The 22,507-nt window shown below is 35.0% G+C and overlaps 6 protein-coding genes across 16 annotated transcripts; 4 read left to right on the top strand and 2 right to left on the bottom strand.

Moving 5' to 3' along the window:
* The first annotated feature begins 2,898 nt into the window (after positions 1-2,898).
* LOC105164927 (major centromere autoantigen B-like protein) lies at positions 2,899-4,215 on the top strand. Its single transcript, XM_011083758.3, has 2 exons — positions 2,899-3,518; positions 3,601-4,215. The coding sequence occupies exons 1-2, from the start codon at positions 3,301-3,303 to the stop codon at positions 3,929-3,931; spliced, it is 549 nt and encodes a 182-aa protein (XP_011082060.1). The 5' UTR covers positions 2,899-3,300; the 3' UTR covers positions 3,932-4,215.
* Positions 4,216-6,844: 2,629 nt separating this feature from the next.
* LOC105164928 (uncharacterized) lies at positions 6,845-10,175 on the top strand. 5 transcript variants are annotated; one of them, XR_016065690.1, is made up of 4 exons: positions 6,845-7,043; positions 8,125-8,261; positions 8,894-9,209; positions 9,333-10,175. XR_016065690.1 is itself a non-coding variant. In XM_020694289.2 (3 exons), the coding sequence occupies exons 1-3, from the start codon at positions 7,039-7,041 to the stop codon at positions 9,624-9,626; spliced, it is 615 nt and encodes a 204-aa protein (XP_020549948.1). In that variant the 5' UTR covers positions 6,847-7,038; the 3' UTR covers positions 9,627-10,175. The 5 variants fall into 5 exon arrangements, 2 of the variants coding, with proteins under 2 accessions (XP_020549948.1, XP_011082061.1); XR_016065689.1 differs by having other exon boundaries at positions 6,846-7,043; positions 8,160-8,261; XR_002287187.2 differs by having other exon boundaries at positions 6,847-6,995; positions 8,160-8,261.
* Positions 10,176-10,976: 801 nt separating this feature from the next.
* LOC105164929 (uncharacterized) lies at positions 10,977-14,374 on the top strand. 6 transcript variants are annotated; one of them, XR_016065675.1, is made up of 4 exons: positions 10,983-11,112; positions 13,239-13,320; positions 13,400-13,585; positions 13,731-14,374. XR_016065675.1 is itself a non-coding variant. In XM_011083760.3 (3 exons), the coding sequence occupies exons 1-3, from the start codon at positions 11,053-11,055 to the stop codon at positions 13,950-13,952; spliced, it is 468 nt and encodes a 155-aa protein (XP_011082062.1). In that variant the 5' UTR covers positions 10,977-11,052; the 3' UTR covers positions 13,953-14,374. The 6 variants fall into 6 exon arrangements, 2 of the variants coding, with proteins under 2 accessions (XP_011082062.1, XP_020550827.1); XR_016065674.1 differs by having other exon boundaries at positions 10,993-13,050; XM_011083760.3 differs by lacking the exon at positions 13,239-13,320 and having other exon boundaries at positions 10,977-11,112.
* Positions 14,375-15,340: 966 nt separating this feature from the next.
* LOC105164933 (Peptidyl-tRNA hydrolase II (PTH2) family protein) lies at positions 15,341-17,121 on the top strand. The gene is made up of 2 exons (XM_011083766.3): positions 15,341-15,730; positions 16,895-17,121. The coding sequence occupies exons 1-2, from the start codon at positions 15,377-15,379 to the stop codon at positions 17,075-17,077; spliced, it is 537 nt and encodes a 178-aa protein (XP_011082068.1). The 5' UTR covers positions 15,341-15,376; the 3' UTR covers positions 17,078-17,121.
* A 707-nt stretch (positions 17,122-17,828) lies between these two features.
* LOC105164932 (methionyl-tRNA synthetase) lies at positions 17,829-18,575 on the bottom strand. Its single transcript, XM_011083765.3, has one exon. The coding sequence runs from the start codon at positions 18,275-18,277 to the stop codon at positions 18,077-18,079; it is 201 nt and encodes a 66-aa protein (XP_011082067.1). The 5' UTR covers positions 18,278-18,575; the 3' UTR covers positions 17,829-18,076.
* A 390-nt stretch (positions 18,576-18,965) lies between these two features.
* On the bottom strand, positions 18,966-21,500 carry LOC105164930 (calmodulin-binding protein-like protein). 2 transcript variants are annotated; one of them, XM_020694872.2, is made up of 3 exons: positions 21,400-21,500; positions 20,658-20,740; positions 18,966-20,552 (listed from the first exon to the last, which is right to left on the bottom strand). In XM_020694872.2, the coding sequence occupies exon 3, from the start codon at positions 20,524-20,526 to the stop codon at positions 19,120-19,122; it is 1,407 nt and encodes a 468-aa protein (XP_020550531.1). In that variant the 5' UTR covers positions 20,527-20,552; positions 20,658-20,740; positions 21,400-21,500; the 3' UTR covers positions 18,966-19,119. The 2 variants fall into 2 exon arrangements, with proteins under 2 accessions (XP_020550531.1, XP_088738164.1); XM_088882038.1 differs by lacking the exon at positions 21,400-21,500 and having other exon boundaries at positions 20,658-20,750.
* Positions 21,501-22,507: the final 1,007 nt, after the last annotated feature.

Below are 22,507 nucleotides of genomic sequence, written 5' to 3'. Positions count from 1 at the left end.
TGCCCCAAATACCCCATATATCACCATCACCAACAATCAGTAGAAAAATGAATAGCATTCACGACTACACATACTAAAAATAAAAAATAATAATAATAATTTCTTCATGCCCCACATACTGAAACAGAAATATTATATGTGCATAATATGCTCCCACATGTTTCCCTCGAACAATTAAAATGCGCACGCAGAAAGAGACCAAATGGAGCCACAGACAAGAAGCGAAAATGGGGCCACAGACCAAATGCGTATTATATTTAGGAGGGGAAAAGTGAAAATGGGGGACCACAGACAAGAAGCGAAAAACTTACGGTATAAAGGCGGTGGGAGGTATAGGTGTCGTTTACTCCATATAACCACCATTTTCGCGCCTTCCGTACTCTCTATTCGCCGTTTTGTTGCTTAATCTTCTTCTTCAGGTGTTGTGATCAAAGATTAAGGTTGGGGATTGTTGGGGATTAGGGTTCTTTTGATCTGTTGTTTTGGGAGAGAAAGAAACAATACGTACGTGTTTCAATCTTTGCCTTTTTCTTTTGTTTTTGTTTTTCTTTCTTTTTGTTTTATGTTATTTTCCAAATCATCGAGTAAACTGGCTTAAATATCCTACACCATAGTCACGTTAGCAGCTTAGTTGTCAATAAATTTTTACACCCCCGCCACATCAGCAAAAACCCCAAATTGGAACCCTAATTTTTGTCCAGGTAGGCAATTTTCGGCAAATTTGCAAAATTCGGTTGCCGGAGTCCTTCAATAGCAAAAAATTTTGGGATTGTATTTGCTACTACCTTAACTAGAGTTCCTGAAATGCTACCCCCCTAATACACGGGGCAGTAAATGCAATTTAGCTTTGCTTTCACTGCAAAAGCAGAAATTATGGCTAAATGATTTTTTTTTTTAATATAAGAACGATCAACTATATTTCTTGTAATATATTAAAATATTCAGAAATCTATTAAATATGTCCATATACTCATAGTGAATAGAATCATAAAATAAAAATATTATATAAATAAACAAAATATACATATATGCAATATGGAAAATTTTGAGAGATAACAAACTTTAATTTAGATTGGGTTTAATTGAGTTTAAATTAATTATATAATATGTATAATATATTTATTTTATGATTAATTTATAATTTTAAAAAAATAATTAATTATATAATAAATGTATTATATAAATTAATTTAATTCGATTGAATTTGACAAAAACAACAATTGGTCAAACTGGAGCATTGACTTCTTCCCATCAATCATATTAAAATCGAGGAATAGGTTCTTTGATGGTGCACTGGTATGGGTATGGGACTGTAGTACCTTATGTTTGAAACTTTTTCCTAAATTACCAATTTACCTCAATATTATCTCATATTTATCTTCTTGCCCAAATACTTTTGAACCAAGTTATGTTGTCATAGTTTCTTATAATGTTCATAAAATAATATTTTGAGTAAATTCCAACAAGTTCTTTTGAAATTTGACATAAATATAAATATTCTTTCGTTGTTTAAAAAATTACCAAAATTCCCTGATTTTAACGATTGTCTAACAAACAGTCCACCCGTCAGTTCGAATTGGGCTTTCATCTATTTTTTGTCATAAACTAATTAAGATGTCCTTATAGACTAATAATCATAATTTTAATAAAATTTTTTATGAATTAAGTAGATAACTTTTCAGGAAAAAAAAAAAAAATTCCATCCACCTCGCCCGATTTTTTTCATATCTTTTAACTTAAAAAAAAATAATAGAAGAGCAAAAATGACAATTTCAAGCTGCCATTCAAGAATTACATAATTTCATTAAATATCACAAAAATTACAGATAAGTTTATTTTAGGGAGCAGAGCTTATTATAATTTATTCTAATATTTTATTAGCTATCAAAGTACTATTATTCTTAATTTCTTATTGCATTTAGGTTATATAGTATTTGGATGAACTCTCTTATAAACATTAAATGCACAAATCCAGACCTTTATTCTTATATATGTGGAGTATTAATTAATTAGAATATTCCATCTGTCTTTTATAATTTTTATATTAGTTGTCTCATAAGTTTTAATTGTACAATCGTTCCAAAATTTCATTGTATAATTATTTTAGGATTATGACATGTCATATCTTTTGGAAATCATATGGGATGAAAAATGAGTTCAATTACATTTTTAAATTGCATTATGGTATTATTTTTATATTTTCTCAATTGTAAACACAAAATGGTATATAAAAAGGTTTTTGAGAAATTTGAGATTGCAATTAATTGAGATAATAATAATTGCTATGCAGATAGTATCCTGTAAAAAGATATAGTACCCTGTAAAAAGAATCGAAGATGAATTTACTTTTGATAATCATTATAGTAATTTGGGATTAAAATAGCAAAAAATATATCGGAGAAGGGTAAGAAAGTCAAGGAGATAAGATTACGCTAAGCGCAACGGCTACTAAACGTCTGGCAACTGCGAATTCAAATTTGAATCTCGCCGTCATCCGACTGTTGCTCGATTATTTTTTTTGGTTTCACACTTTAAGTTTTGTAGAATACGTTGGATACGATTTTAAAAAGAGAATGATATAATTGGTTGAGTATTGTAAATGAATCCAATACTTCACATTTCCTCATTAAAAATACAATAAATGCTCAAAATTTTATTATTTTTTATTTATTCTTTATAATAAAGAAAAGAAAAAAGAGTGGGTGGTGATAGCAAAGAAAGGCAAGACAAAAAGAAAAAAGGAAATTGAAATGGTAGTAAAATGACAAAACCAACCGATCTAAAAATATACGTGTCAAACCGCCTCCGTCACTCCCATTCCGTTATCTTCGCCGTTTCTCCGTCCGTTACCTCTTCCTCTTCTTCCCCTTTAAACTTCATTTCACTCAAAAATCAAACCATCTTTTTCTACCCCAAAAATAACCTCATTTTCATTCATACACATTTCATCAAACACACACACTGAGATGTGTGCCCATAGATTTTGAGATGATTTTCAAGAATTAGAATGTGCATTCTCTCTCAAGTAGCAGAAATGTTGGAAGAGTAGATGGTTTGCAAATTAGCCACCAGAATTTCCTCAGCTACATTTTGGCTTCTCATTCTCATCCATATCCATTAACATACGTACCCCCCCCCCCCCACCCCACCCCACCCCGGTTCATGTCAATAAATAGGACTCCGCTCTTCCCATTCTTGCATCAAGAAACCAAGAAAGTGAGTTGGAGTGATCAAGCTTTGTAGCTACCAACTTTCGAGAAGAGAGAGTAATCAGCCCACAATTTTTTTCGAGTCAAGACAATGTCTGAGCCGGAGTCCTGCGGTGGCTTGAATGGGTCCGGCGAGGACAATGCCGGGGGAGAAAAGGGCAAGATGGTGGCGGAGAATGTTGACACGAGTGATGAAGAGACTACTGATGATCAAGAAGGTGAACCGGCGGCGGAGGAGGTTGACAACACCACCACCCGCCGCAGCACCCTCGACTGCTTGGCTTCACTGGAAGCAGCCCTTCCGATGAAGTGAGTCTTGTACCCGCCTCTTGATTTTCATGATTTCAGATTAATATTATTTTTTTAAAAAAATTTGAATTAAATTTTACAGGAGGGGGCTGTCGAGCCACTACGATGGGAGGTCGAAAACCTTTGGCAACCTGAGCGAATTATCCCTGGACAATGCCAAAGACCTGGGGAAGAGAGAGCACGCCGTGAACAAGCGCCGCAGACTGCTTCTTGCCCACGAATACCGCGATAAACCCTTTCACCCTGGCGGCGGCGACGACGGCGGCAGCAGCAGCAGTTCCACCATGACTCACACATCGTCGATGCCCCTTTTGCCCACTCTTCATCACCATCCCAAGAACGAAGAGGATGAGGAGGAGGAGGAGGGGAAGAAAAAGAGCAGTGATAGTGAGAATCAAGAAAATTATGGCTAGTGATCATCAACTCTCAACTCAGCATCACCCTCTTCATTCTCATCCCAAGTTAATTTTCAGACACAATTATTGTTGTACATATACATATATATAGGAGAGAGTGAAAATTCTTTGATTGTTTATGTTAAGGTAGCTTTGCAATTCATCGTTAACTGTTTTAGACATAATTGTTGTGCATTTCAGACGAGCTACCAATCACCATTAGATGTACTGACCAACTGTTGTTTGATTAATGAAGATAGATGTAACTAATATTTAGAAAAATTCGTATTTTTTATCCCATATGTTTACGCTTTTCTTTTAATTTAGTCTAATTTATTATCATCTTTTAATATTGCATCATATTCTAACGGCTCAGTTAATTATTTGACGAAACATACACATAAAAATTAAAATTGAGAAAAATTTCAAATTATGTAATGCAATGTGAGAAAATCGTAGTATATGAGACTAAATTGTAAAAAATTCTAACATACGAGACCAAAAATACAATTTTTTTTCAATATTAATGTCATATAAGTAAAATTCTTACCCAAATCAGATATGTCCGAACAAAACAATCATGTAGCATATGTAATTGACACGTGAATATTAATTATTTTTCTGAAATTATACACAATTCTTACAACAAAGATATTCTATTTATTATATAATTAATTTAAATTTAACCAAACTCGATTTAAATTAAAATTGTCCTTGTACTAGTACAGTACTTTGGTAATCCATCTTTCTTCATTTGTTAGAATGCAATTATTAATGTCGTGGACGTGACAAGGTGTGATATATCCAGATTGCCTTAAACAGATGCATTTTGGACTGTGTAGTAATCATATTTATAATGTTGATCAAATCAAGAAACATGTCTTCTGATGAGAGATGAGAGTATCTTCTACGAAATTGTTGCATATCAAAAAACCAAAGTTATTATCATACAAAATTAATGTACTATGGAATTTGTTACGTACTGTACTGTTAATTTAAGCACACTCGATATTTATATAATTAAAATTTTATTATATTCATTAAAATGAATTAATTTTAAATATATGTGAATATTAAATTAATTAATAGAAAATACATTATTATTTGTAAGAGAAATAAATATAATCGAGGGATTTCAGATAATTCACATTTTGCTGATTGTAGTGCTTACTCTACGATCGTATAGATGAATATACTAATAACATCATATATACAAACTGTTCCAAATATGGTTTTCCTTGTATCATATATCAATGACAAAATAATATTTTTTGTCCTCTATTTTATGAAATTTTTAAAATTGTCTCAAAATTGAGAAAACTCGACATTTAGTCCTCGATTTGATGAAATGTTGTGACATGGTATTAAAATTGAAAAAACTCAAACTTTTAGACCTATATATTCTATAAATAAAGGATTAATGTGTCGAGTCTTTATAATTTTGGGATCATTTTGAAAATCACGTAAAGCATTTTCAAGAAAGAATTTTGATTCTCCTTGGAGAATGAATACCACACCGAGCTTCTGTCTGCTCTAGACTCTTTGTACAGTCATACTGCTAATGCCCAGTGAGGGGTGCGGAGCGAAAAGGCAGAAGGTTGACTCTAAGTAATACGATCAGCTAAGCCTTATTTGGCCACTCTTGAAGTAAGATAGAACTAAATGTGTCAATTTTTTTAATTTTGGGATCATTTTAAAAATTTTGTGAAGTATAGGACTAAATGTGTCAAGTTTTTATTTTGAAATTATTTTAAAAATTAGTAAATAAACTTAATACTATTTATATTAATTTGGAATATGTGTTATATATGATGTGAATATGTTAAATGAAAAACGAATTTAATTTTTGAGCTCAAGGTACATAGTGGGCCATGTCGGCACGGATCAACTCGGAAAAGATCGGCGCAGATGTAACTCACTACTGTTCATAATCGATCCTGAAATGGTCCTAGGCCTTTAAATGAGCCCCAATTGGGTTCATTTATAAATCAAGCCCAACCTATGAACTTGTCAGGATATGCCTATTTTGTTTTTATACTTTTATGAAATAGAGATTTTCTTTCACATAATTACTTAAAATTTATTGTTCTATTATGAAATAAAATAAATAATAAATTGAATCAAACAAAAAATAGTATCTAGGAAAAATAATAGTTAAGATTATATAATGAGCTTAAATAATTTGACAAATAAGCTTACAAGAATGAATTTTGAAAAAAATAAATAAAGAATATAAATGAATTAAAGTACTAAAAATTTAGAAGTAGAACAATAAAGATTATAATTTTTGGAGTTTTAAAGTATAAAAAAACTACTACAATAATTAGTTTAGGATAATAAAATGAAACTTATATAACATAAATTATTTTTATTATAAAAAATGGCCGAGTAGGCCCAGCCCAGGACCAGCCTGATCCCAAGCCGATCTACGCCAACCCAACCCTTTTATTTATTGGTTCAATCCCGTCCTGAGCTGAACTCATTTTGATATTGAGTTTATAAAACATTATTATCTAAATTAAATTTAAATGAGCTAGACTAATTACGAAATAAGTGTGATACAATTGTCATATAATTAATTATTTTTTAAATTATACACTAATTATATTCTAAATATGTTGCACTTATCGTATACTTGGTTCACGTTTGGTCTCACTTGCCTTGTACCAACTGTAGTTATCAATTTAGGCTGAGTTTGCCATCCATAAACTTGGATATTCTAACTTATTCGGCCCAATATACTGTTAATTGTATTCAAACTTATTGGGCCTAATGGATCAGGCCCAAATCAGGTAAACAAAGCCCGACATTTTTTGTGTGAAGGGCCGAATAAATTATCAGAAGCCCATATTTATCTCAAGTGGCCACATGAACGATGAGGTGCATTATGACTATATTGTTCTTGAATTACAAAGAACGACCAAACCGCTCACTTGGACATAAAAGTCAAAAAAACATAATAAGTAAGATTTTGTTTAATTTTCAGGAGTGATATTTAATTGAATTTCTGCCGTCGTCATACGCCGCAAGCTCCGTTCCAGACTCCACCGACGTCCTCCGAGAGTCGGAGAGCGCGCGATGGGTACGGTGGCGCTAATTATCTCCCTCCGGTGTTGGTTCCTCATATGAGGCTAGTCATTTGTTTCTCGTCTGCTCAATTTTCCGTTTTTTTTTTTTTGCCTTGTATTAGTTTGCTAATGCTAGTTCTATTATGAAAATGTTAATTCTGTTTTAGGCGTTTATAGTTCAGTTACTTGGTTTGGCTTATTACTCCATTGTGGTGCATAATTTATTTAAGTTTGAGATGGAAAGGGTATCAATTTCTACCTGGTAAGGAGATTCACATCACATTTCATTTTTCAGAAATATATTATACCGAAAATAGTAGATAAGTTCTTAGTTTGAGCTCAACAATGAATTCAGTCCAGAAGGTGTGGAATAGGGAGTAAATGCTGATGGGATCTCTAAGTAGTTGAAGGGAAATAGACAATTGTAGACTGCCAGTATATCTCAAACTGACCATATTTGGTTTGGATTTATCACTAATGATGATATCCGTGAAAAATCCGTTTCAAGATGTGATTAGCCATGAGTTTGATCACTCTGAGTCTGCGCAAGAATTTTGGACTCATTAATATTGATATGCTATTTAATTTTCCAGCATATGTCACTTTTCGTGATCTTTAAGCATGAATATTAAACTTTTTTGACAGGAAATGAGACCGAAAATATTTGATGGTGTCAGCATCTTTTAAAATAAACTGATGTTGGAGAAATATATAATGTATTTTGTTGAAGGTGACTTAAGAGTTTATTCCTTTTATGACTTGCTCAGGTGACTGTGCTATGAAAGTGTAATATTAACCAATAAATGACGTATAGTGTCTTAGACCCGTATGCTCATGCGATATTATAAGGATGGTGATATTTGCACTCCAGTTATTACTTTCTGCACACCACGAACACATTAATTAACATGATGATAATTTCTTCTCATAAAAAAGTAGACTATGATACGGAGTGCACGATGTAAATTTTGCAGCAAAATCAATCGCCGTATCAGGATGTTTCATGAGTTCACTTTAACCTCGGCTTTTGATATATTTGTTGCGATTGCAAATTAGCTAAAGAAATGCCATGAATCTGATGATTTTTCTTTACGTGTTTCAATCAAGTTGAATTTTTGCTGTTGACAAGGTATTCATGTTTAGGTGTCAGTAACTATTATGAAATGTGAATGATGCAGAGAGGCGTTGAAGGTTTGATTAGGTACCTTAGCAGGAATAATCAACAAGGGTACCAGTAGACATTAGAGCTGCTTACCATACTAAAAAGCAATTCGCATTTGGTAAGCATATATATGCTGTTGAATGCATAGCTTATTTGGATCTTTTTTTTTAAAAAAAATAAATAAATGATGGCTCAAAGCACGTCTTTTATCACCTAAGTCACCAAAACACGATTTAGCGGGCATCTGTACTGTACAGCATTTGAGCTGGTTTGGCTACTTGTCTTGATTTTGCAACATGCAGTATCTATACGTGACACGTCGTTGGGGTACGCGTCAAGCGTTTGTGTAATGCATGTGAGAGATTTACCACCTGTCTTGCTTTTGATGCCTATAAATACGGACCTCCCCTCCTTCCCCTCATGCATTGAACAAAGGGAGTGATCCAAATTGAGTGAATTCTTTTGTTTTCTGTTTAATACTCTGTTTCTTTATCAGGTTTTATTCATATTTGTGATTGCAAATGGCAAGTTCTGGATCACTGGTACTTATGTTTGGTTTGCGTGTTTATAGGTTCGGAACCAAACTGCTTTGGTCTTTTCTTGATGTTTTAATAGTAAATATATATACATCTTGTCCTTGGGTTTGTGTCTTCATGGCAGTTTCTTTCTGATGGATTGCCAATTTCTTAATTGCTTGTTCTGTCTTGGGTGTAAGATTCCTAGTGTTACTTGAATTTTCTTGTTTTTCAGGCGGGAACTGTCGAAGTCGTATGATGGAAAATCAAAATCAATTTGGTATTTGGCTGAGAAAGGGCCCAGGGAACTGAAACTGGATAAAGGGGAGTATGCTGTGAACAAGTTGCAGAGGTTCATTCTATCCCACATATGGAACACGAGCAAGAAATCAGCAGCACCGTATGGCGGCTCTGGTGTTGCTCACCTAATTTCCATGCCATCCTTGCCGTTGCTGATCACGAGCAGATCAGCAACAGGGGCAGAAACAAACATATTGAAGGAGAATGAATCTTCTCACAAACCAGAGGACAAGAGAGTTTCAAAGATTAAGGTGTTTTTACCTTACTAAATACGTGGTCTTAGGCCTTTTCTCGTATTGTTTTATCTCTTTTTTCGTTTTGTTGAATGAATTATAAGTGGAGATGCACAAGAGTCTAACCTCCTCTTATACCAGTTTCTTCTGGCAGGAAGAAAGAGAAAGAGATTGTTAGCACGAAGATTGGGGATCTCCATGCCCAGAATTCGTCAATTGGACAGTCAACTAACGAGCCACTGCACTATCACCACAATGTCTCAGGCGACCTATCATGGGTGGCTGCGAATCTCCGGCGAGGACAATGCCGGGGACCAGAATGGGAAGGAATCGTGCACGATCTTGATTCTCTTTTCCGGAATACTTTATGTAGCAGTCAAGGCAGTCAGGTTGGCAGATTGTGGCAAACCAAACCCTCTGCCGAAGCACTCTTGACTGCTTCACTTCACTCGAACCATCCCTGCCGATGAGGTGAGCAAACCTCATTTCAGGCGGCGTCTGGCAGCGGAATGAATGGGTCCGGCGACGCACGGCAAGGGAATGGCATCGAGTCGTGATGCTCTCCTCCACCGGAGAGAGTAATCAAGATGATCATATGGGAGAGGCAGCGGGCAAAATAACCCGCTGCAGCTCTCTTGTTTGTCTGCATCTTGATGTTGCCACATGTTTTGGCAAAGGAAGGATGTGTAGAGAAAAAGCTTTTTCTTGATAACATCTTTGCTAAAACTGGGCGGTGGCATAGCTTACTTACTGTTGTTGGACAGAAGAGAAGACAAGTTGTTCATAGGATGAAGATTTATAGAATGTGGTTTATTTTAGAATCATTTTCATCCCTGTCTTATTACTTAGGTTGCTATTCCAGAATTGTATTTTATTCTTTGTTCCCAAGCTTTTTAATGAAAAGCATGACATCGTTTTAGTAATAAAAAGAAGTGTTGTAAACCTAAATTCAGGAATTCAATCTTTTTTTGGTCTTTCTTTCCAGTTGTGCCTCTTTATAGTAGCTAAGCCCTCATGGCTCGCCGGTTATGTGTAGATATAATAAATAATTTTTTATTTTTAAATATATTATAAATATATTAATTGAACAGTTATCAAATTTAAAAACTGAATAAATTAGTTTAAGGATATTTTTTGGATAATATAAAATTGGTGCAAAGGTCAAAATCATCACTTAGCATTTATAGTGTCTCTTTTCTGTATAAGACTAATTGTCGTGCCACGCCATTTTTACATAAATAAATAATCGTTTACGTTTTAAATACATTATAAATAAACATAAAATATATAACTTAACACATCACATTTTAAAAGAAAAATAAAAGAAAACTAATATAAAGTATTATCGATACAAAATAAAAAAATTAGTATAATGGTGTTAAAATAACAATCACTTTTGTTTAAAAAAACAATTATAGATTTATTTTTTAAAAAATTGATATAGTGGTGTTAATAACTTTTATTATGAATATAGAGAGTTTTTTTTTATAAAAAATTAGTAAAAATAAATTACAAATTATAGATTAATGCTCCCTCCATACGCTGCCAAGTTCTTTAAAATTATTGAAATAAAAACATTAAATATTTGTTTTATTATTCAAATTTTTATAGATAATTTTGTTTAAATATACACAAAATAATAAGTTAATATCAATATGAAATTTGTAAGAAAATATTAATAAAAGAAGATACTGATTCGATAATAAAAAAAATACATAAAAAAAAAAGTGCCTAGAAAATTAGTACTCAATTATTATACTATAAATTAGCGCTCCATTATTTAAAAGTAATAAAAGTTAGATATAAAGTAGTGAAAAATAATGTAATCAACACAGTAGCGGGAAGCTTTTCCCGAGCAAAAATGGAGCCCTTGTCGTCCTGTAGCGCCACCGCAGTCAACTCCGGCATCCTTCGATTTATGGTGAGTTGGCATAGAAACGGTGGTGGCAGTCGGCGGTGCTAGGGCGAGATTTTAGTTCATCGCTGCTGGCAAGCATTATATCATATAATATCCATGCGTCATAATCGATTTCTGCTATTTCGAATTTTTGAGCTGCCTGTTCGTTTTGATTTTTTCTTTTACGCTGAACGAACTTGGTTTAATTTTAAGTTGAAGTGAGTATGTTGTGCTTAGTTTCTTGTTCTTGTTGTTTATGTTTGAGGAGAAAATTCATTTTCTTGGAAAATTCGCATCTCATGACGTTGTTTACAGACATTCCAATTGAACGTATTCAGTGAAACAATAAACTTGCTCGATTTAGCTGATTATGTGAGCTTCAAAATCTTGGTGGGTTTAATAAGTGGTTCAATAAAATTTACATGTCTTTATTGGATATAGCTGGTTAATTCCTGATTAGAACTGATTGATTTTGATGGTGAAAGGTGACAAATTAACAATTTTAAGAATGTGTGCACTGAAGTGGAACGGAACTTATTATCACTAGTAGCTGATTCTTTTCTATAGAATTTATGGAAGGGACTTAAATCAGTATTGTGTTGAATCTGCTAACAAATATTTTAATCGGACGGGGTCTTATTTAAGTAAATTCTGTGTTTCCTTTACTTCTTAACATGTCTATGTTCTTGCAAAACTTTCTTCAATAACTTAACTTATTTGGCTGTCGAATGCTACTTGAGGTCTCTTAATGGTGCAGAGCTGTATCATTTTGATTAGGCAGTATATGTTAGTTACCACATGTAGATGCCTTTGGACCTGTAAATCAGAATTCCATAGTTAATGATCCAAATCGCGTTTCTATCTTCTATTTATTGTGGGGAGGGGTTGTTTGATATTATGCCTGTAACAATTTCCATGATTTTAAGAATGGACACCAAATGATTGGGTAGAAGTGGGACATTATAGTTCTAGATGCAATCAGCTATCTTCACGTAAAATATGCATACACTAAAAATGATATTCCCGTCCTGCGTCCATATCGCTGATACTTGAAGAGTAGCATCCTGATAGCCCTCTAATTTCCTATTTCATGCTTCCAACACCTGCTAAATTGTACGACAGATTTATGTAATATAACATGTCTACCAGTTTTTCTATATGTGAGAAAATTTTATTTAAAGTTGCAATTTAATTGTTTGTCAATATGTAGATTAGGTGCCTTGCTCACATGTTATTGGAAATATTCTTTCCCTCTATAATCTTCTTTGATGCTTGTGTCTTGCGAATGGCTAATCTATATCCTTGAAGTAAAAGTTCATAACCATATCCTCGAGCTAATTTATGCCAGTAAAGAAAGATTGTTGACACTGCACTGATGCTTTTGCTTACATATGTTTAAATTAAGTGGACTGTTGTATTTAGGAGAATCAACGGAGAGGCCCAATGGGTAGGATAGTCATTTTACAGGTGAAAATGTAGCCGAGGCGCCTATGTAGCTTTTAGTTGGTGTGCACGCGTCTTGCATTATGAATGTATGGATTGTTGTGGATGTGTTGGTGTCTATCTGTTCTTCGGCACAATAGATGGCTTTATTTTGTAGTCATCTATATTCGATACTATCGAAGTGGGCTCGATACCATCGAGGCTTTCTAGACCAGTTGTCCTAATTTTGCGTCATTCATGATGTAGTCATGACGCATAGCTGAGGTACGTGTCACGCATTTTGTGGACTGCATGCGACGAATTAACCAGCTGTCATGTTGCAGATGCCTATAAATACGCCCCTTCCTGCCCTTTATACTCGCACATCAGAGTTATCACAATACAGAAATTTGCTTTCAATTTCTGCTAGTAATTTTCCTTTGAGGAAAGTTTTAGTTTGATTATGTTTAGTGAAGGTTTTTGCAGGTTCGCAGCAGAAACCCATTATTGATTTCTTGATTGTTTATGTTTCATTGTGAAGTAAGTACTTCAGGGGTTTTCTATTTTTCGAATGGGGCTTTCTTTCTGATGAATTGAAGTTTTCTTCATTTCCTATTTCTTTTATGTTTGAGGGCATAGTTTTATATGAGGTTCCTGATTTACCGATCTGTTTTTGGCTCATTTTATGGAGGGTTTTACCTCTAATTCAGTGATCTGTAAACTTCCAGATCTGCCAAGCATTCCCCCACAATCCACACACACACACACACAAAAGAAGAAGAAAGAAGTTGCTGACAAATTAATTTCTTGGTACCAGTTAACTTATCAGAGGTTTAATACAATGTGATCTTTTCTAATACTAATGTTACTTGAATTTCCTTGTTTGCAGGGGCAGAAGATGGAAATCAAAATCATTTGTGAACCTGACGGAAGATGGATTGTTGGGGGGCATGGAAAAAATGGAGACACCGTAACATGCTCCAAACAAGAAGTGGAGATTGATTCTGTCACACAATTGGAACACAAACAAGAAACCATGTTTAGGTGCATTGATCTGCGATGGATCCCATGTCCTGTAAGTCTTTGTAGAACTGCCTTAATATACACCCAACATCTATGATTAACACATGTTGATGAAAAAGTTTTAAGGTTCTTTCAACTGATGTTATTATGTCCAACACCAATGTGAATTCCCTCTTTCTTTGATGTGTCCTAAGCAGCGGTTACAATTGGAAAAAACATCCGGTGGCCCGGCCGTAAAATGGCCGGGAGATGCTAAGGACTTGGGGAAGAAGGGGAAGACTTCCAACGTCACATTGCCGTCCTGTTGCAGCCCAAAGGCAAAAGGAGAACACTGCCAACGTCATGTTGCCAATGATGTTGTCATTGTGTTGCAACTTAAAGGCAGAAGGAGAACACTGCCAACGTCACATGGAGACTGAGCTGCCACTCGAATGGAACACAAACAAGAGACCTTCATTACGTGGTGGCAGCAATATTGTCAGGAACGCATCTTCCACGCCCATCCTTTCCCTCTACTAAAATGAACGAATAGAGGATGCTAAAGGGGCATGTCCATGATGAGAATAAGAAGATGCAGATTCATCTTGTACGATGCAACCAAGAGTTCCAAATTACTAGGAGGAAGATGTGAAAAGGATTCGTCTCATTTCCATCCACCTCTTATACCTCAGGTTGCTATTCCAGAATTTCGAGTTCTGGAGAAAAACCGTACAATATCCCACGGATTTACCCTATCTTACTGCCTTGATATGGAGTCTTGTCCAGTCAGATTTTGGGTTGTAAAATGTATCTAGTTCTGTACAATGAAACAAGAGCAATGTAAGAGTTTGTGTTGGTTTTAGATATTACTCTTTTACACTACAAATAACAAAAATATTAGGTGTATTTACCTACAATCTTTTTGTTTGCTTTAAATGTAAGAATGTCAGCTTTGGCAATCATTAACAAAAATCCATCTAACAATAAATTTTGATGAGTAATAGCATTAAATTCTGTAACTTACCCATCTTTTTAGTCTCTGCATATGAACATTGTTAAAACAAATCGAAGGGATTGAGAATTCTATGACCAATGTGTAAATTTCCACAGATAATTTTTCAGTTAAATATACATTTCAGACAGTAGTTTACAATCGGTATAAAGTCTTTTTCTTTTTCTTTTTTAAATGATAAAATCAGAATTTATTACAAAGTTAGCTGAATATGACATCTGATGAATTGAATTAACCTACTTTTTGATATTTTGATTTCGAATGCCATAATTGGGGTATTAATATCTACTGATACAAAAGTAGGTCCACCTACTATTAACGAGCAATAAAATTTTTTTAATTTAAAGTTCAACTAATAAAAACGAACTAATTTCAATTAAATACATGTAAATTCAATTTTCTCGTCAATATCAGCCTCCAATAATTCCAAAAATATGCTCCCGTAATGATCATTGAACTTAGGGCTACTCAATTTTTTGTACTAAAAACCCAGAAAAAGATAGATCTATTACAACATGCCAATATATAGCCACATTTGGACAGCACAAAAATATATGACCCTGCAGCTTTGTGAGTTATTTATAATGTAAAAGGCACTCTAAAATATTATTCGGTGGAATATTTGATGCAGAATTGGAACACATTTTGATACTTTTCATGTTGTATATATTAATTTTTATGATAAATTGAAAATATATAATAAAAGAATATATTATATACAGTCGTGTTCTAACTTTCTGACCAATTGCAATTTTTATTTTTATCTTTTCAATTTTTCAATTTCTCATTTTATTTTCCGAGAGGGTTGCCAAACAAGCCCTTACTTCTATAACCTTATTCCGAAGACTGTCAATGGCTTCTATGCTCATGCCCCGTTGTCCTCTATTAAAACCGCATTTGGAGAGCCGGGCCGCTAGAATCACCCCACGCGCCACCATCTTTCTACGAACCGCCGCCCGAATGGAATCGTCATCCGCCGCAAACGCAACCCCGGACTCCGCCAATCTCGCCCAAGGCACCGAGAGCTCGGCGGCGGACACGGTGGTACAGTACGTGGTGCTGCGGAGGGACTTAATCGATACTTGGCCGTTGGGGAGCGTGGTAACACAGGGCTGCCATGCCTCCGTCGCCGCAATTTGGCTCCACAAGGATGATCCGGATACTCTCCTCTACTGCTCCCCTCCCAATCTTGATTCGATGCACAAGGCTAGTAATTTCTAATCCCAATTTCTTTTCACCTCTTTAAATTCAAGTTTTAGTTTTACCGTCGTATTAATTTGTGTGTGTGCAAGTTCTTGTTAGATTATTTTCTAGAGGAAAAAGGAACTCTTTTCGTTTGGAGAATACACATACATTGCATTATTTAGTAAGTTTCTAATTCAAAGTTTGTGGAGCAACAAGGAGATGAATCAGAGTTGGTTGCAATTTACCTGGAGAGCTTGAATTATGTGGGTGAAAGGTGATTGATTAATGATGAGTGAACACATCCACGTAAACTTGAGATACATTGACTTATTGAGTTGCCTGATTCAAATTGCTAAGAAACAGTTAAAACACAATGGAGTCTTAAACTTACAGAATTGTCTTTCTTCTGGGAGGCCATGAGTCTTGTTTGCTGAAAGGAAATTCTTTCTCTGCGTTAGTTAGCTGAGGTAAAGCTATAAGTCCCAGTCATTTGTTCTGGCGGTTGCTATGGGTAAATCCTGGTTACTTGATTGCTCCGGTATTTCACCAGATTTGTCCACTTTTCTCTTGTTTCCAAGAAATAGTGGTGGTTTGTCGAAGATGTGTTCTCTTGTATGTTTGCACATGTGCTGCCCATGACAGAGTTTTGCATTATTCGTGAACCTTAGGCACAAAAATATGTAAATACAGATTCAATAAAACATATGCATGTAACATAGCAATGTACAATAAGTTTTGATCTTGAAAAACAAATGTCGGGCAATCACAGATCTCTTTTTGATGGAATACATAATTTGTTCTTCATATCGGATCACAATTTTTTCACATGGTCTGATTGTCTGAGAATAGATCATTAGCATGACACTCAGCATTGTTGCATCAATTTCGTATGCAGAAATGTAGGTATATTCAGTGTGTTAGCTTGAATATTCCAGTACTATGACTGTTCTAAATCGAAAGAAACTGGATACAATCATGATGATTTTGATCAACACACAGCCACACACATATACATGAGATGTCATTTTTGCTAATTGTGTTGCCATGTAAATCTGAAGCTATTCTCGTGCAATGGAGCTTGATTAACTGATGTTTGGAGGCGATCTTAGTGCTTTTTTTATACCAACATCTATGCTATCCAGTATGATCAGTCTCGTAACAACTTCTGTTTCCACAAAAATGCAGGTTACCCTTGAAGTAAAGGGTGAAGCTCAGATACTAAACTTGGCAGATAAGCTAAAAGCGAGCAGCATTGCTCATAAGCTGTGGATTGAACAGCCTGAGAACATTCCCACATGCCTCGCCACAAAACCATACCCGAAATCCTCTGTATCGTCATTTTTCAAAAAGCTTAAACTCTGTAAGTGATGAACATACATTTCATACTTTTTTAACAAACTATTTTTATGCAATTTTCGTCCTTTCGGCTTTCAGTTAGACATACATCCACACAAATCCCACAAACATTGGCTTGAAAAGAGATTGTTTATGATTAAGATAAGATGCTACAGCCATTTGTTCCGCCTGTCTTTATTCAGTGAATTACCACACAGAAAATCATGTATGAAGATTACATATTTGCATCGATTGATTGCAACTCGTGAATCTATTTGCTTAAAACCAAAAGGGCTGCTGCTGCTGCTGAACGCTTACTACCTATGTGGAACTTGCAATATTTTAATTTTAGTAATATTTCCAGTTGATCACGAAAACAATTGTGGAAACAGAAGAATGTAATTACCAAACTTGCCCATTCCTTTTGAGAAGGGAAAGTCAAACAGAGGCCAATACCAGGAGCATGGATGAAAAGTAAATCGAATCGCTTGATATTTGATTGAAATCAGTGGATAAAAATTCGTTTAAATTCGATTTAGTAAAATTAGGAAATCAAACTTAAACAAAATCTTTTATGTTATAAGCTCGACTCGATTCGATTAGCAAAAAATAGTAAAACAAATTTAAAAAATATCAAATTACTTGAGTTTGGAGCTCGATTAGAGTTATATCAAATCAAATTTAAATATGATTTTTTATTTTTTATATTAGTTCAAACAAGCTTGAATATTTATGTATGGACTCAATTCGAATCATGTTTAGCCCTATGGAGGATCATAATCAGTTCAATCAATTATGTGACTCAATATATCCAATATAAACCAGTTACTAATTTCATCATCCGTACAATATATACACAAATACTACGCATCCTACATCCTAAGCCAGACCAAGTATAATTACACAAACCTAACAGAAAACCCCAAAAATTAAAACTAAAAAAAAAAAGGAAGAGAAATAGAAGTATTGATCAGCAAATCCGAGACGGTAACTCCTCGAATTCAAGAATCCGCTGGGCGGTAGGAGGAGTTGTTATTGGACGACCAAACGCCTGGAGCAGACGGTGCAATAGAATCTGCGCTTCGTCTTGAAATACAGCGGCACAAAGCAGAACCTCCAGTTACTCTGCACGTCCAGGGCCTGGATCATGCCGCCGCAGTAGGGGCACGCCCCCGGCGCCTGCTGCCTCCCGATCACCCTCTCATCTTCGTCGCATACGAACACCAAACACATCTTTTCCGTCAATAAATTGGAAACGGTTGGAGCTTTTTAAGGGTTTGATTTGTCTTGCTGAGTTTCTCTTAGCTGATAGGATCAAGTCTCTGTAGATTTTGTGGAGGACGTGTGGGTATATAAAGGAATGGGGAAGGGAGAGTTTCTGCTTCTGGATTAAGCTAGAAAAGAGAGAGAGAGAAATTGATGCCCTTGTGATATTGAGGTTTTCAAGAAGAAGATTCTGAGTACGGAGAGATGAAGGAACTGATTGTCGGTCGAGGAAATCTGCAGGAAGGTCTCAGGTATATATTGTCTTAAACGCGCGTCGACGTTTCTTTTTGTTCGACTACGCGTGCAGCTGATTCTTTGTTGTGACCAGGCGCTTTATTCATATTTTATGTTCAATAAAAGACAATTTAGTCAAAATTTTTTAATTAGATCACATTAAATAGGCGAATAGAAATTTAACATGCCATACGAAAGTGTAGGAGATTCTCCGTTTAAATGGGAAAATTATCACTAAAATTGGGTTCAATCGAACCAAATGAATCGTTCGATCGATTATTTTCTTTGAATTAGCAAGTGTATCGTACTTATTATATAATAGGTTCGAGTCCCGCCAAACCTGATTTGAGTACAAAATCTAGACGTACCTTTGTATAGAAAACTAGAAAGGTGATACACATAAGGAAGAAGGCAAATTAAGTGAAGCAAACATATGTATTTACCATATCATATATTCTTTGAAGTTTGTAGGAGAATTAATGTATCAACAATGTTGTCATTCATGATTAGGATGATCAGTAGAAGTCTTTTCTTTCTTTTCTTACATTTGTGAAAACGAAGTATGAAACATGCTATCACTTCTCCTGCAAGGATATGACAGTTTCAAAGGCTCCGGCAAGTGCTTTCACCTTGTTTTTCCTCTGTTCACGGAGCTTGTTGGCTGTCTCCTCGATCACATCGTTGGAAACTGGCGAATTCTTTTGAGATTTTGGTGTTGCATTCTCTGCTTCACGATTCACTTCCACCACTATTTCTTTCAGTTCTGTTTCCTTAGGCTCGTGAGCTTCACTTCCAATGGCCACTTCTTCATTCTCATTCGATAACATTGCTTCTTCTTCTTCTTCTTCTTTTCTTTCCTCCTCTTCCACGTCCTCGTTAGGAGCACCTGCAACACTTTCATCGCTGTTAATGTTATTTATTTCGTTGGTACCCTGTTCTTTCAGTTCTTGTTGCGGGCTGCTTATTTCTTTGATGTCTGAATCGTCATCAGGTTCTTCCATCATCACACCAAGAGGGGCATCCTGGTTTTCTGGAACTTCAGAAAACTCAACTTTCACAACGTTGGCGTCTTCCTCTCCTGGAATTGCATAAGACTCGACAATCACAACCTCTGCATCCTGCTTTTCCGGAATTGTAGAAGACTCAACTGTCACAATCTTGGCATCCTCATCGCTGCTTTCATATTCCGTTTGCTTGAAATCTACTGGTTCTTGATCTTCCAGCGGGGAGTCTTTAGCACCATCTTCTTGATCTTCCAGCAGTGAATCCTTGGCTCCCTTTTCATAATTGCTTGCAGTTTCAACTGTCTGTTCTTCAGCTTCAGCAAGGGGCATTTCTTGATACCGGTACTGCATTTCTGGTTCTGGAACATCAGGTGTATGGGGATTCTCGACTTCCTGAGGAGGGCTAATGACTTTGTCCTTTGTAATCGGAGCAGCAGTTCTGCCGTCTTGCTTCTTGATGCCACCGGTGCTGCTCTTCTTCACAGTATTGACAGCTCTAGCATATAAGGAAGGCTGTTTTCCAGCATCCTTTGCTGTTCTCAAACTCTTATCTGCAACCCCTTTCACCGGAGTAACACTTTTCCCTGAAAACGAGGAAGATCGAAGAGTGGGATTTGGCGAAACACGTGAGACTCTGGGATTTGGCGAAATACGTGAGGTCATCGTGCGAGAGGGCGATGGAGGCTTGTCAAAGGATCTTCTTCTTGCAAGATTAGGCTTGTTGGCAGCTTCAGCAGTGGAAACCGGTTTCTTGCCGTGTGACTTGGAAACATCAGGACTTGAAGACACCGTCGGCCTGAGATAATTTGGAATGTGTTTGTCTGATGGAGACGTTGAGTTGTGGGTTCGAGCCGGAGAGTTGGTCTTGGAAGGATTAGGACTTCTCCTGCGCTGTGTGGTTGCAGTGTTGGAGATATGTGAAGGGGATGTTCCCCTCTTCTCCTTTCCAGGAGCAGTATCTCTTGCTCTTGCAGCCATCTGGAACTGCCGGTTGTTAATAATACCTGCATTCAGGAAACATACTCGCACAATAAACACACTGATATTGCAACTCTCTGTCTGTGTGTGTGTGTGTGAAGAAAATCCGTGAAATCCAATGAACAAATTACCTGTATATTAGACAAACTTCAGTAGAAATAAGATAGAGATGCGGGGGATAGTATTAGATATCCAAAAGCCGTGTTTTACAAAGCTGCATGTAATACCAAAAGGACATTAATTGGTTGGTGTTTTTTAATAGTATTTAAAATGTAAAAGCGCATCTCTTGTTTCTTTCGTGACAAACGTTTTCAATAGGTGGAGGAAACCACAACTTTTTGGAGCATAATCCAAGTCTACTCACTCATAGCCGGCCAAGAAAACAAATGAACTATATCATTATAGTCTACAAAAAGTTATTATTTTTCATAGTTAATTAACTTCAACTTCAACATGATTTTTTTGTTGCAGTACCCTTTTATTTGGGATTTACAATGAATTTTTTCCCAAAAATGTAAAATCCCCCCACCGTTTTCAGAAAACTATGTATACACAATAAAATTCATCCCCTCTACAAATGTAAGAGAATATTCTATATAATAAAAGATTCAGACAACTTATAGTTCTCACCACACATAATTATTCAAGCCATCGAGGGTTCATTTTTAATCAATGTTACGTCATAATAACAACGAAAAATACGAATCTATTTTCTCCTTGTTTCCTCCACATTGCATACAACGGGTGGCAGCCATTCAGTAGCATAAAATGATGGAAATTGTTGCTATATATTCTAACAAACATGTGGGAATATATATGAATATGCAGAAACACAAGAAGAAGACAATAAATAGTATAAGGTTTATTGTGTACCTGGTAGAATAATATACAACAAAGAGAAATTGAAACCTTAATTCTTCATATATAGAATGTTGAAGAAACAGGAGAAAGAAAGAAGGAAAGAAAGAAGCGAATGTTGTAATGATTGAGGAAGATGAGGAGAAAAGATATAGAAAAAAGAAAGACGGTTAATTTGCAATAAAAGAAGGGAGAGGGGTTTTGGCAGTTGGGCAATTGGACATAATATGTAACGGTAGTTGAATGAATTGCGTAAATCGTGCACAGCCCCAAGACCCAAATAGCCGTGCCCCCCACATTCTCCTTCTTTTTTATTATAATCATTATTATTATTATTTCGTTAAATTACAACCAACTCTTCTAAAAAAAATTCTGACATAGTTATAAAAACTCCATTGTTATTTAAAAATTATCAATATCTCCTTAATTTAAATAATTAATCTAACAATTAGTCCAATTCGTCAGATCTTCATTTATTTTTTGTGGTCATGAACTGATCATATATTTTTTTATTTTTTATAAATTAAGTGGAATTTTTTTTTAAATATTTTCATCCACCTCATTTGATTTTTTTTTATAAAATTTTTTATTTTTTTTAAAAAAAACAACAGGGTAAAATTGACAGTTCCATACTTTCGTCCAAATATTACATAATTTCATCAAATATCATGAGGTATTTGTAATTGCTCAAACAACGAAGGAGTATCCGTAATTATCTCAAATTTCAAGAAAGCTTTAGGTAATTCACCCTATTACTTTTTTTTTATTTTTTTGAAGTGGTAATCAATATCTCGACAAATAGACAAATATGTCAATATTGATTAAAAACAATAAATAAATCTCAATATTTTGTATTAATTTAATTCGATGTTTGTTTACCATATTAGCACATTAAAGCTTATTGATTTTTCCCAAGGGGAAAACATGAAACATTTTCAAGTGAATTAAAGTCCATTAATTATTTGTTACATATAGTAGTTTGTGCCACAATTAATTAACTTTTTTGCTTATTTACCAAAAAATAAGATGCTACCACAAGTCAAGTTAATAATATGGCACGTCAAATTAAATATTTTTAAATACTAATTACATAATTATATCAATATTTTATCAAAATTGAGGA

This window comes from Sesamum indicum, linkage group LG6, assembly GCF_026168435.1.
Source record: "Sesamum indicum cultivar Baizhima isolate 11 linkage group LG6, ASM2616843v1, whole genome shotgun sequence".
NCBI lineage: Eukaryota > Viridiplantae > Streptophyta > Magnoliopsida > Lamiales > Pedaliaceae > Sesamum > Sesamum indicum.
The sequence above is the reverse complement of the archived record's forward strand: the minus strand, read 5'-3'. Positions and strand labels throughout refer to the sequence as shown.

Excerpts from the sequence above, each read along its gene's own strand:
- LOC105164927 (XM_011083758.3), top strand. The coding sequence starts at position 3,301 with ATGTCTGAGCCGGAGTCCTGCGGTGGCTTGAATGGGTCCGGCGAGGAC. Across the intron at positions 3,519-3,600 it reads GAAGCAGCCCTTCCGATGAA|GAGGGGGCTGTCGAGCCACT; the intron begins GTGAGTCTTGTA and ends TAAATTTTACAG.
- LOC105164928 (XM_011083759.3), top strand. The coding sequence starts at position 8,665 with ATGGCAAGTTCTGGATCACTGGTACTTATGTTTGGTTTGCGTGTTTAT. Across the intron at positions 8,715-8,893 it reads TTTGGTTTGCGTGTTTATAG|GCGGGAACTGTCGAAGTCGT; the intron begins GTTCGGAACCAA and ends CTTGTTTTTCAG. Across the intron at positions 9,210-9,332 it reads AGAGAGTTTCAAAGATTAAG|TTTCTTCTGGCAGGAAGAAA; the intron begins GTGTTTTTACCT and ends CTCTTATACCAG.
- LOC105164929 (XM_020695168.2), top strand. The coding sequence starts at position 11,053 with ATGGAGCCCTTGTCGTCCTGTAGCGCCACCGCAGTCAACTCCGGCATC. Across the intron at positions 11,113-13,399 it reads CCGGCATCCTTCGATTTATG|GGGCAGAAGATGGAAATCAA; the intron begins GTGAGTTGGCAT and ends CCTTGTTTGCAG. Across the intron at positions 13,586-13,727 it reads TGCGATGGATCCCATGTCCT|CAGCGGTTACAATTGGAAAA; the intron begins GTAAGTCTTTGT and ends ATGTGTCCTAAG.
- LOC105164933 (XM_011083766.3), top strand. The coding sequence starts at position 15,377 with ATGGCTTCTATGCTCATGCCCCGTTGTCCTCTATTAAAACCGCATTTG. Across the intron at positions 15,731-16,894 it reads ATCTTGATTCGATGCACAAG|GTTACCCTTGAAGTAAAGGG; the intron begins GCTAGTAATTTC and ends ACAAAAATGCAG.
- LOC105164932 (XM_011083765.3), bottom strand. The coding sequence starts at position 18,277 with ATGTGTTTGGTGTTCGTATGCGACGAAGATGAGAGGGTGATCGGGAGG.
- LOC105164930 (XM_020694872.2), bottom strand. The coding sequence starts at position 20,526 with ATGGCTGCAAGAGCAAGAGATACTGCTCCTGGAAAGGAGAAGAGGGGA.